The sequence below is a fragment of the Piliocolobus tephrosceles genome, chromosome 1 (genome assembly GCF_002776525.5).
Source record: "Piliocolobus tephrosceles isolate RC106 chromosome 1, ASM277652v3, whole genome shotgun sequence".
Classification (NCBI taxonomy): Eukaryota; Metazoa; Chordata; class Mammalia; order Primates; family Cercopithecidae; genus Piliocolobus; species Piliocolobus tephrosceles.
Genome location: NC_045434.1, coordinates 49,297,463 through 49,311,712, shown reverse-complemented (window position 1 = coordinate 49,311,712; position 14,250 = coordinate 49,297,463). Strand labels below are relative to the sequence as shown.

The 14,250-nt window shown below is 36.9% G+C and overlaps 1 protein-coding gene across 1 annotated transcript in view; it reads right to left on the bottom strand.

The window, feature by feature from the left end:
* The window catches only part of RGS13 (regulator of G protein signaling 13), a 24,199-nt gene that overhangs the window by 4,755 nt on the left and 5,194 nt on the right, over positions 1-14,250 (bottom strand). Inside the window, exons 4-5 of the mRNA XM_023203372.3 lie at positions 11,128-11,196; positions 7,479-7,540 (exon numbers count right to left, since the gene is read on the bottom strand). Of these exons, the coding sequence (XP_023059140.1) occupies positions 7,479-7,540; positions 11,128-11,192 (127 nt within the window). The 5' untranslated portion in view covers positions 11,193-11,196. The remainder of the gene's footprint in view (positions 1-7,478; positions 7,541-11,127; positions 11,197-14,250) is intronic.

Sequence of the window (14,250 nt, the reverse complement as noted above, 5' to 3'; positions counted from 1 at the left end):
TCTATCTATCTATCTATCTATCTATCTATCTATCTATCTATCTATCTTTTTTTCTGTGTTCATGATCTGTTTCCTCCATCTATCTCTCCGCACATAAATACACATATTATAGATCCCAAGTTGTAGTATTCTATATATACTGCATGGATATATGGTATTCTCTATATACTGCATAGATATACACTATTCTATATATACTTTTGAAAATATGGTATATTTCAGATTCTTGATGTGGCAAATTGTAATATTGTTCCTCAGTTATTTCCTGACCTTTGTGTAGGGGGATTATACTTCCATGTCCTGTTTATATTAGCATCGGCCATTGAACTTGTGTTAGTCATAAAATACATGCAGAAGTGCCATGGACACGTTCAAGCAGAAGGTTTAAGAACTGTCATGTGGTTCTATTTCCCATGTCCCACAGCCACCACAAGAACAGCATATTCTAGAAAAAAGCTGCTCCTTTAGCCCGAAAGCTGGAGTGAAGACATGGAATAGAGTGGAGCTGACCCTAGCTGTTGTGTATCATGAAAAAGAAGTGAACCTTTATTATTGTAAATCACTAGGATTTTCTGTCACTTGTTACCATGTGGTGACCAGTGAAAGCTGAACTGGACTACTTGAGCCTGTCTGACATTTCAGATATAATTCTAGTGTACAGAATGAGTGGACTCATGTCATTGGCATACTTTACAGAATTCTGTCTTCATCAGGCTAATTTTCGTCTGAATATACTGCGAGTTACTCAAGCTAGCAGCTGAAAATGTATTTGTGTAAAAGTGTTCCAGGAATCTTAGTAATTATTGAAGTCAGAACTGAATTGCTTTCTTTAGAATTTCCATTGATTCATACCACAAGTGAATTACAGGGTGGAAAAGCCTTTTCTAAATCGGGCAATGTAGGCTCTTCTGAAGTTTTAAATGATACTCATTCCTGAACATTATGCTCAGGAGACTGCGATTCTACTTGAGCAGAGTGAATAAGCGAGAAACAACAGAATTGCTCATTTAAATTGGTAGGGTGGAAGAAATGGCTTATGTCATACATAGTGTATACTTTTTCCTTAAAAAGTGAGAGTGGTGCCTTTGGGAATCTCTAGAGTGTTCTTTTAAAACTAGTTACTAAAATTAGTATTTCTATGACACACAAGGTGACACATGCCAGTGTTCTTGATGCAGAAGGGAAATGTGGGCTTTCTCATGGCTGAGTCAGAACAGTGGCCCATCTATTCCAGAATTATTTTTTTCTGTAAGACCGCAAGGCTTACAACAGGCAGGAAATCCCAAGGGTGTACTATGTTGCAGTACCATTAGAAATGCCTCTAAACCAATTTAAAATCCATTTTATTTTCAATCTGTACCACTGGGGATAATGCATTTCATAATTCACCATAATATGTGTGGAGTTTTACACCGAAGCTTCAGTTTTATTAAAATTCTCTGTTGTGGCTTCTATGCTGTTAATAATTTCTGATTTTTCTTCTACCTTTGTTATTAATATTAATATTATTAATATTATCAACACAGCTTAAAGAGCTGTGGGTCGTTTTTAATGCAGAAAACTTCTAGTAAAGTAATAACCACTGTTAACCATTTGATATATTTCCTTTTATTCTTTTAATCCTTTGTTCATGAATAATTGCCTACCTAACTAGAATTCATTCATCTACACAAACACAAATACACACTGGAATGATCTTATGGGCATTATAATATGAAAGCAATTTTGTATCATTCTTATTATTTCATAGTTAATAGCACATAGCAAACACTTTCTCCTTTTCATTTTTAGTGATCATATAATAGTATGTTGATAGGATAAGCCGTAATATATTTAGCCACTCTATTATTATTGTTTTAGATTGTTTCCCCTTTTCTTGGTTATAAGTTATCCTACATTGAATATTTTAGCTTATAAACCTTTTCACCTCTATTTTCTTAGGAAAAATAATTGATTTAAAATAGTAGAATTTTTAGACTGAAGATGTAATATTTTTGGAGACTCTTGATACATATTGTAAAATTGCTTTCAGAAAGATTTAATTATTTTTCATTCCCAATGGCAGTGTCAGTGTTGACTTACTCCACCCTCTCCAATCTAATGGGGTGAAGTCAGTAACTTGTAATTGTTTAAATATGTATTTTTAAAATATAATGCTTAAACGGTTTTGCATTTTTACTGACCATTTCTTTTTTTCCTCTGAATTCCAAATCTTTTGTCTATTTTTTCTTTGCATTGCTGGTGTTTTCTTAAAATTTTCGGATGTCTTTATATAATGAGGGCACTATCTCTGTTACATTTATTGCATTACCTTCTGTTCTCTTTTACGTATTATTTTTGTTTATGAATTTTGAGGTATATTTGTAAACCATCGAATCTGAAGAAGCCTCGATTCATCTATCTGATCCTGCTTTCAATTTCCTCTATGCTTTTATTAGAGAAAAATCTTTAAAACAAAAATCTAGCCACAGCCCTTTATTTATTCCCCTCAACATTTCCCATTGCCCCAGTGACAAAGGCCACCCCTCTTTGCTGTGGTTTCCTTCCACTATCCTCCCATTCACCTGAGACCCCTTAGAGGATCAGGACTGCAGCTTATTCATCTCCATGTACCCCTTGCCTCAACACTGCTTGCTGTATAGTGGGTACTGAATAAGCACATGTCAATTTGGACTTTTGGATCCCTCATATTTCTATGTCTTAAAATGATTCTCTATGGCTCTTGAAAAGTGAAGAAGTAGACCCTAGTTATTCGACATCTAGGAAGCACTAAAGACCACAGGTTTATATCTGATATGATATTACTTTTTGCTTTTCTGAAATTCTGAAAGCAATACCAAAAAAAAAAAATGTACTAATTGAACAGTGATGTCTATACCAGGCCAGGTCCCCCCCCCCCCAACCCTTGCAAGGTGAGGAAGTGCATGAGAAGTTAAAGAAGGCAAAAAGTGCTAAGTGGAAATGGTAGAGGCAAGGCAGTGCAGGTAATATAAGGGTTGATGAAGGGAACCATGGCAACAGCAGTAGTTAGCAGAGATTAGAATAAGTGATAGTGTAGGAAACTGCCAATCACACTGTGCAGCAAAGGAGCTTGCACAGATGAAGAAAGCTGAGAGAATGACTCTGCCTTTAGAATCAGGATGTACAAAAGGGAGCAGCGGTAACCATCAGTAACTTCTACTGCCTGCTTTCTGCCATGATGCTGATGAAGATGCACCAGCCCTCATATGGTTCATGATATGGGGCAGCCTTCATTGCCTTCAGCAGTATGACAGTCCCACACTGTTTAACTGGCATTTCTAAGGTGGTCTGCATGAGATTGTGATAATTTAGAAAGGGTGGAAAATAGTACATTCCAAGATGATTTTGATCAAAAGATTAAAGCATTGTGATTCAGAGCACTTGCTTATCCGGAATGACTTAACATCTGCTCTGTGTGTGCTCTGGGGCAACCTGAGCAAGCCAGAGAAAAATATACAACTATGGTCTTGTATTTGAAATCATAACTTCAGATTTTAAACAGATACTCAACACTGCCCAGTCATCCAATGAGCCTTCCACAGTATCATGGTTCTCTAAATCTGCAGAAACTATTTCATGCCTTCTCCCTTGTTATGTTAAAATATCCTAACACATCTTCTCCTGAGCAATTGAGCAAACTACTGGAGACCTTGCCTCAAACTTCACTGAGAGCACAGATTAATCAGATGGATATTCACTGTCTTCTCTGCAGAAAAAAACAGAGTACTTCCATCTGTACTCCTCCTTTATAACCTCCCTCCTGAGAGGCAAGTGTCCCTGTTCCTTTCTGGGATGGCCAAACAAGTTTTTTCTGGTTCTCTCCTACTTTTGCTTTTTCCATCACTTTGCATTCCTCTATTATTCTTATAAGTATCTCCACTCTATTCTATGTCATCAGTTTCTTCCCTGTGAATGGTTGCCATCATCCTACAAATATATTGCTGTATTTCCCAAATATAACTAGTAACAACTATTGACTCAAATTTCCAGTATTGACCTCATTCTTGCTTCCAGTCAATGCTTTTCTCTCTGCAGAACTCCACAGCAAAACTTATGTCAATGATTCCCTATGCCGTGTATCACTTCCTCTGGTTCTACCTGTCTCCACCATACCCATGAAACTGCTCTTGTTGAGGCACTGTTGACTACCATATTGCCATGTCTAGTGGTCACTGTTCCTTCCTCACTTCAGCTGACTTCTCAGCAGTCTTTGATAATTCACAGCTTCCTTCCTGAAACACTGTCTTCTTTGGCTTCCACAAGAACACACTATTTTGATCATTCTTACCTCACTTTGTGCTCCTTTTCCATCCACTTTGCTGACCTCTCTGGTTATCTGCACTTGGAAGTAGCACATACCTAAGTTTCATCTCTGGGTGTGTTTTCCTCGATCTGAACTCTCCCTCTCAGTGGTCTCATAGCCCTATGACATTTGTTAGCATTTATATGCAAATTACCCCCAGCCTTGTTTTCCCCACTGAGTTCCAATTTTACCTGAATTATTGCAGCAGCTTTCTAGCTTGTCTCTCTACTTTAGTTCTATTTGAGTACATTATATTTCATATAAATAACAAGAAAATCTTTGATATTTTAATATATAAATAACAAAAAAATCTTGGTATTTAAATATATAAATAACAAAAAAATCTTTGATATTTAAAAAAGTATTTGTGAATAATGTAGCATCAAATAGCATATCTAAAAGGTGTCTAAGTTGCTAACATTCTTAATTTCTAATTAACTTTTGGAGTTTGCCAGAGTTCTGTTCTCAAGCTGATGGTTTTCTTGGATCCCCTTTGCCCACTAAGATGTTGAATTTAATTGTATTTTGATCACTATGACTTAATGGCTCCCCAAAACATCTCTAAACCAATTTCGGTTCATCTATTGAGACCCAGGCTGATATATTTCTTTTTCGTGTGTGTGTCTGAGCTACATGTTGTTAAAAATAATGTTTTAATCTGTGTAAAAATATGTATCTGCATATCTCAGCTAGAGCATGCATTTTACTAATGTTCTTGGTTAATGTCGACACATTTTTATTCTCTGAGACATTTAATATTTATATTTTTAGTTTTGTCTTACTGGCTGGATGATCCATAGAATGATTTGTTTTATTACTTATGTGATTATTGAATTTTTACATGAACTTCATAGTAATATGATTTCTGTAAAGGCTCTTACCCTATTTTTGCTGGCTTTTATAAAGAGCAGTATGATGTTTTCCTATTCTCATCTTTGCTAGAGCCTTTACTTATTCTCATGACACTAGCTTTCTAAATTGCTGATTCTAGCAAGGCAATGACTACTTGAAATCCTTGCCAAATAATTAAGCCTATTCACTTTGTTTATGAGGCTTCCAGAACTGGCACAGAAACTTACATAATATAGCTTGGTGTTTTGATCTTTTCTCACTAATATTTTTCTTGTATTTATTCATGGAACATTTATTGCATGCTCATTGGGCAAAACACATTTTCAGTCTCTCAGGGGTTTGAAAGGTAAATGAGAGGCAAGCTGTGCTCTTAAGGAATTTATAATCTGGGAGAAAGTCACTATATAGAAAACCCAATACACTAACTAGCTACAATGAAAAGCAGACTAAATGTTAATACTAACAAAATAGAAGATAAAGTAAAAGTTTCTAAACAGTTTTCTGGAGAAAGTGGCACTTGAATTTAACTTTCAAAGATGAGCAGAGTAACTAGAGATGAAAAGGACTGAACAAAAGCCTGGAGCAGAAGAATCATAGATGTACAAGTAGAAAACGAAATGAAAGTCACATTGGTGGAGTGCATGTTATGTGATGAGGCATAGCTACAGCCAAATTTTAGAAAATGTTGGGTTAGGGTGCAGAGAGTATTAAATACCAAGATTTTGGACTTGTTGGTAGGCAGCAGAGAGAAAAAGAATGATATTCAAATACATGTACTTTATTACTATTAAAAGAAACTACCAAGTATTGTGTGCCTATTAGGCATTGAGCTAGATGTTTTATATCTTACCTGCACAATAAAACTGAAAGGATAAGTGATATCATTCCCATTTTGTAGATGAAGAGTATGAAACTCCAAGAAAGAGATCAATCTAGCAAGGTGGCAGAGGATTAGGACAAAAATTTACAATATAGTTAACTGAATATATACTTTTGCCTCTTCATCCCATTTCAATGCTCTAAAATTGACCCAGAATATATTTGTTTAAAATTCACATTCATGCTGGCAAATTGGATTATAAGCTATCAGAAATACCTGAAAAGTGAAAGGCAGTGGTGATTGCATCAAAGGAAGAAACTATGGCCCCAAATGCCCATTGGAAAGGCATGCTACAAAAGATGAGAGCTCAGGTGGTGACCAAAGCCTGTAGAGGTAGATCCAGCCCTAGGGATGGGGCAGAAGTAAGTGCCAGAATTGTTGATTAATGTGTTTCAGCAGGAGTAACCAAGTATCTATACCTACTGCCATTAGCTTCTGGGCTGGGCAGTGACAACTGAGTCCATACTAAAGAGGTTCTTGAGTCAGAAAGAGCAGGTAGTGCCTCAGGAGTATGGCAACCCCCGTGAGGAATAGGAGGTACCTTGCCCAGAATAGCTACTGGTACCCGCCACTAGTTAAAGCATGTAAGTAGCACAGCTGACTCTCCTTTATAGTCTTGTCACTCTAAACAGATAAAACATTCACAGAGAGGCTAAAATGGGATCTTAAATAAAAAGATGGGTCTATAGGCAAAAGTTAACAAGCATTGAGGGGAACCAACTCCATTTTAAAAAAATACCAAATTCAACAGGAGAATTTTCTGTGACTACACCCTACATTTTTTTCTGTACCTGTCTTCTGGTTTTATCATTTTCTACAACCTGTCAGCTTTTCTGACCCCAAACGCAACTGACTATTCTCTTGAATGCACGTCCTCCTTTATTTTTCCTGCACTGAGCCCATGACTTTATGTCTGTCACATCCATTGCTGATATCTTTTATTTATACCATGTTAATGTTGATACTTACCAACAACTATATACAGACCCATGTACAGTCCTACTTAAATCAGACACTGAAAAAGTTGAAACAAACTTTGGGGAGAAGTTTTAGAACATCAAGACTCAAATTTGTTCTTACTTTTGAAGGCAGCAAGAACAGCGAGGTAAGTTTTTGGTTTAATACTAACTTTAGAAGGCTATGGTATGTGTTACTATTTAAGCATATTTTCCAAGGGATTTTGTGCATATACTTGTGAAGAATAAATATTCACAGTGACTAATCTTGTTTTAATGAACACCAGAGAAAATAATAGTGGTTGACACAACAAACTATTTTCAGGTTTTCTTTTTTTAACTGTTTTAGTTGCTAGTTAGAAGGCTGTGAGAAGAATAGCATACATTCATCATCTGGCACCCCCAACTTTACCTCTAAGAATGGAACTCGCTAGTTATTCAAAGATGACAGATACACAATACTCACATTTTGTAGCCATTAAATTTTTAAAAGACTGGGCCCACTGTAACACTTCCTCCAAAGTAAGGCTTTGAAAAGAAACAAAAAGCACTGATTGGGCTAAATATTCTCAAGGTTTTTGTTGAACTAAGTAAAATTATATTATCTTGAAAATGACACCAGAACATATTTACATTCCGTTTGTGTGTGGTTTTGGTTGGCAAGTTGTCTTACTGTGATATTTTACATTTTATTTTTACTACTTAAATTTTTAAAATTATAAAAATTATGCAAATAGTATAGACTTGAAAATATAATTTAATAAATACTATACAGAACCATAGTCCTATAATCTCTCTATTAACAAATTACCACTATTAGTATTTTGATGTAGTTTTTTAAAGTCTTTTTGTTATGTTTGTATTTGTGTGTTTTTAATCAAGAAGTAATCACATTATGTGGGTGTATACTTTATGCATTTTATGTCATCATAATTGTCTTAATCATTTATAGTGTTATAATTTATAATTACAAATGTATAATCATTGATAGTCATATTGTTTATGGTGATGGCAAAATATGCTACAAGGGGGGCATTCCATAGTTTATTCATAATTATTCTCAAACAGCATATTGATTTTCTCTCATTTTTCACCATTAAAACTCAAATGTAGCCCAGCTGTGTTTAAGGCTTGCCATAGCCACATGATTAGAGTAATTCCAGGACACTAGCAGAAGTAGAATCAAAACTGGTTAAGAGAGGCAGATTTTTAAGGTTTTTGGTGCAGACTGCCAAATTGCTTTTAAAAGGGTTATGCACTGTTTGCTGCTGCCACCAGCCAAGTGTTTACCTATTTATCTATTAGAATCTTAGAGTTAATCCACAAAACCTATTTGCATGCACTCACATAATACAGTTAGTAACCCTAAAGCTACTATTTTCTCAGTCTCCTATTTGCTAGATTTTTTTTGTATCAGTTTTAATTTTTATTAAGGTGTATTACGTCAAGTTACATTTGACCTAAACAGTATAAACAAAGCCACTTACCATTTAGAAAACAGTTGTGAAAGATTCCACAATTCTGTACATTTTGGTGAGCTTCATGAGGTGAATTGGCAAATGACTGTATTCTCAAATACAAATAACTTTATACACCATGGAATACTATGCAGCCATAAAAAGAAACAATATCATGTCCTTTGCAGGGACATGAATGGAGCTAGAAGCCCATATCCTCAGCAAACTAATGCAGGAACAGAAAACCAAATACTGCCTGTTCTCACTTATAAGTGGGAGCTGAATGATGAGAACTTATGGACACATCGGGGAGAACAACATACACTGGGGCCTGTTGTAGGGTGGGGGCGTGGGAGGAGGGAGAGCATCAGGAATAATAGCTATTGGATGCTGGGCTTACTACCTGTGTGATGGGATGATCTGTGCAGCAAACCATCATGGCAGACATTTACCTATGTAACAAACCTGCACATCCTGCACATGTGCCCCTGAACTTACAATAAAAGTTGGAAATAAAACAGAAATAGCCAATGTGTTTATTGCCATTCAGTTTATGGTGCATTCTTAATTGTTCTACTTTCAACAACTAGATAATTGAAGATGGCTATAGACACATGCAAGCACGGTCCATTGGCTATACCTAAAATTAGCAGCCTAAAAATTAGTGCTGCAGGAACAGCCATCGGCATTAGCAGGTTCTTAACACAATGAAGGAGGATTAGTTAAAGAGATTAAAAATATCCTAGAACATGGAAAAATATTGGGAGTCCTTAAAAGGTCAGATATCTTTTGTTTTCTAAAAATTCAGATGGATCCTGCCAGTTTTGGATGAACTGCTTGCATCAGTACTGAGGCTTAACAGTGTACTGTGTTAAGATTGCTTTCAAAAAACATTTCCGTGAAATACTATCTGAGTCATTGTTCTTTTCTCTTGTTAAAACTTTAGAAAAAGTAACCTAAAATAACCTTTTCAATCCAGTGAAATGGAAAGAGCTAGGCAAGGTTTATTGAATGCCTGTGCATTCTAATCATTATATAAGGAAGAATAAAATCTTCCCTATATAAAAGATATATAAAGAATAAAGAGTAAAGAATCATCAATGTTTTGGGAAGAATACAATGTACAACACGAGTGAAGAGTCATCAATGTGTTGGGTTAGCTTAAAATTAAGTGTCGATAATTGTTGGTAAGAGAGTTCTTTTGTCTCTAAGACTCCTGAGATTTATGGGGAGAGATGATTGGAGTAATTATGGTTGGGGGTAAAGATGGGAAATAAAATTCATTTTCGATTGAACCCCATTTTTGCTTATAATTTTTTTCTGAGGCTCCCACAATTTTAATGCTGGCCTATGGCTACCCGGGTGCCTTTATTAGGATTATTTGAAACACCTTTTTTCCTGATACAAATTCTCTCTTGTGTCCCCTGTATTCTTCTGGACAGATGGGCAGTGGATACCAGATATGAAAGCATTTTAAGATACCATGATGTTGTAGGCAAAGGAATGAAGAATGTTTAGAGTCTCTGACAGTCGTAGGTTCTAATCCCAGTGATCTACTTAATTGTCCTTGGTCTTACTTAAAATCTTCAAACCCTAATTTTATTGTCTATATAATAGGGGTAATAACATCTATCTCACAGTGTTATATTGAAAATTAAATTAGGTCATGAATGCCAAGTACCTATTAAATAACTGTTATCTGGCAGCTTTCCATGAATGTGATTTTTTATCTTTTTGGTCTTCCCCTTTTCTCATGGTGAGTCTATAAGGCAGATAGAAGACATGCAAGCTGAGACAGTGTTCCTCTATGGGAATCATTAGAAGACAGGAGAGCTGTCCCTTAATTAGCAAGTTATATCTTTGAACTTGGATGCACTTGTGCAGTGCAGTAGCCTTCATTGATCATTTAAAATGCTGAGCTTTGGGTCTTACTATCTCTTCTGCCCACTGTTGCAGTGTCCTTCTCCTTGCCACATAGTAGTTTGTAAGCCTTTTTTGGACATCTTGGTATTTTAGTGAAAGAGCATGCATGCCAGGGGCTCTGACCATACAGAAAGGTGTGGCCAGAACTGAGGACTGGACATGGACTAGGTTAGGCACTCATGGTTAATCTAACAGGAGTTCTCAACTTGGGAATTCTTTGAGGTGAGCAAATCCAAAGCAATGGCCTTTTACTCTTCTCAGGCATTATTCTTTTCACTGTTCTCATCCAAATGACTGCATTTTGAGTTATGGCAAAGTGTGGAAGAAGAGACTTGGGAGCTTGGTAAACATTTCATTCCTCCTCCAGTCTCACCTTCTTTATCTAGGGATGAAACTTTCTGGCACTTCGTATGTGAAGGGTTGTAACCAAGAAAATATTTTGGATTGAAGAATATCATTTTAACACAAACAATATTCTTTGTTTTTTAAAAAGAACAGACACTATTCATAATAGATTCTAAAGCATTTAACTTGCTGAATTCTCGGGTAAACCATGAATAATGAAAACAAGAATCTTAGTAACACATGACTGCTCTTCTGGTGAAATGACTCGTGTAAATGCAAATTTTACTTTCTGAACAAAATATATTACAATAGCAGTTTAATAAATATGTACCTATTTATCATCTGATAAATATGCTTTATACTTACCATAGAAACTTAAATGCTACTTACTTTGAAGGGGGCCTCTTAGATTCATCTCTGCACATCTTACAAATCCAACAATTCCGCCTGCTCATTTTTCTAAGGAAATACAGTATATATTTGTATAATTTGGTCATTTAAAATAATTATATATTAGAGTCAGTTTCTAAGGAATATACAATATTATAAATCATAAAAAAGGATGGGTTCTTGAAGTTAATGGAATACAATCACTGGGCGAGTAGGGAGGAGAGAAGAGAATAAAATGACTCATCTCTCATAAATATTTTATAAAAATACATGTGCTTAGATTTGTAAATGACTTTACTCAACCGGCCTAACTATTTATCAAACAATGAAGTTTAAAAAATACCAATCTCTGAAAAAGATCTTTTCATTTAGAGCTTACTGATAATGAATTTACCAACTCCGAAGGAAAGGGACAATTTTTATTTTTATTTTTATTATTATTATTTTTTTTTGAGACAGGGTCTCACTCTGTCACCCAGCCTGGAGTGCAGTGGCATGATCATAGCTCACTGTAGCCTTGACATTTCCAGTCTTAGGTGACCCTCCCACCTCAGCCTCTCGAGTAGTTGGGACTACAGGCATTCGCCACCATGACTGGCTAATTTTTGTGTATTTTTGGTAGAGAAGGGGTTTCACCACATTGTCCAGGTTGGTCTCAAACTCCTGGATCCAAACAACCTGCCCACTTCAGCTTCCTGAACTGCTGGGATTATAGGCATGAGCCACTGTGCCCAGCCATAATTCTTGTTTTTAGAAAGCTCTCTCAATGTATTAAAAAAGAGCCTCATTTTAACTGGACAAGTAAAATAGTGTAAATAGCCAAATAAAAAATAAACCACCTTCTGAGTGAATTTTAAGGGTGCTGCTTATTTGGTTTTATCTACTCTGGGCACAGTAACTTTGACTTTAAAATTGAGTTAGAGTTTATTCATCTCGGGCACTTTTACATAACAATACATGTCATAGAAGGTTTTTAACTCAGGACTTTAAAAAACAACTAACAAATTTGTTAAGAGTTATTAAATATACATTTTAAAGCTAGAAATAGTTTACTGAACATATATGCATACATATATAATGAATTATTAAGGGTAAGCAGTGAATTTTTATATCAGTCTTTACGATTCATTCAAAAGTCTATTGAGTACTTGTTATGTGCCAAGTTCTGATTGCCTGTGATCAATATACATGTTGTCTCTCCTCTTCCTGTCCTCACTGACAAGCAATTAAAATACATGTGATGAGCCAGGCACAGTGGCTGATACTGGTAATCTCAGCACTTTGAGAGACTGAAGGGGGAGGATTGCTTGAGCCCAGGAGTTCTAGACCAGCCTGGACAACATGGTGAGATTCTGTCTGTACAAAAAATAAAAAAAAAATTAGCTGGTCATGTTGACTCATGCCTGTAGTCCCAACTACTTGGAATGCTGTAGTGGGACAATCACTTGAGCCTGGGAGATGCAGGATGTAGTAAGCTGTGATTGCACCACTGTGCTGTAGCCTGGGCAACAGAGTGAGACCCTGTCTCAAAAACAAATAACAACAACAACAAAAAAACCCCAACATGTGATGGGGGCTTGGATACAGGAAGTACAGGGGTTGTGAATATGCCTAGGAGGAGAACCTAACTAGACTTGAGGGGTTAGTGAAGGTAGCCTAATTAAGTAATATCTGAGCTAGAACCAGCAGGATATGCACGAGTGTGCTGAGTGAAGGAGGGGCAACTTGAGCAACGATTAAGAGGCAATGAGTTATGTCCCACTGAGGAAATAAAAGGAATTTAGGCTCAGCACTGTGGCTCAGGCCTGTAATCCCAACACTTTGCAAGGCTGAGGCGGGAGGCTCTCTTGAGCCCAGGAGTTTGAGACCAGCCTGGGCAGCATAGAGAGACCCCGTCTCTCCAACAAAAAGAAAAAACAATTAGCTGGGCATGGTGGTGGGCACTTGTAGTCCCAGCTACTCAGGAGGCTGAGGTGGGAGGATCATTTGGGCCCAGAGGGTTGAGGCTACAGTGTGCCATGATCACACCATTGCACTCCAGTCTGGGTGACAAAGAAAGACCCTGTCTCAAAACAAAACAAAAAAAAGAGTAATTATGTTACCACATGAATTTAGAGTGTGGCAGACAGAGTGAGAGAGTGAGCTGAGAGGCATAGAGAGTTAAGATTGAACCAATAATCATATTTAAAAATGTTCACTGCAGCAAGAAAGTGGTGGGAGAATTTGTAATGCTAGGCGGAGGCCGAGCATGTTAAGCCATACAGGCCATGAATTTCACAGTGAGAAGCTGGGAAATCATTGCAGGATTTAAAATTCTGAATAGACATGTTAAGACTTGAAGTGGGTTTGTGAGTAGAATGAATTACAGTGTGGCAAGAGTGTCATCAGGGGGTGACTGCAGGAGTTCAGGTGAGGGATGATTAGGAAGGTGGCAGTGGAGATGGAGGGAAGGAGAGAGATTTTAGACATTTTGGAGGAAGAACTATTAGAACATGTTGACCCATTGGAGACAGAAAGAGAGAACAAGTTGAGGTTGAGAGATTTGGCTTCAGGATAAAGGTGGGTTATTTTCATAAAACACATAAGAGGAGCCCCCTGCCCCACAAAAAAATGACGAGATGTTCCAGGAAGACAGTGTGAACTGTAAAAAGCAGACAGCCCAATATGAGTTTCTGAACACAAACATTTAAGAGAAAGGCTGTGTAAAAGGAGCTTGCATGAGAATAACACAGTATCACAGAAACCAAGGAATGAGTTTATCCAAAAGGAAAGAGTGGCCAATGGAGTGTTAAAAGCTGGGAAGCGATTAAGAGAGCAAAGGATCAAAAAATGTCAGATTTGTTCACAAGATACTCATTAATGACCTTGCTGAGAGTGGTTTCAGTGGATCAGGGAGGACAGAAACAAGAAGGAGGAAAGCAAGATAAAATGAAGCCCAGGACAAATGAAAGGCTGCTTGTAATTTCTGTTTGCCCTCCTTCCTTCTCCTCCTTCCTCCCTGCTTTCCTCTTTCCCTTCCTCCCTCCCTTTTCCCTTCTCTCTCTCTCTTTCTCTTTTTCCTCCCTCCCTCCTTTCTCTTCCTTCCTTCCTTCCTTCCTTCCTTCCTTCCTTCCTTCCTTCCTT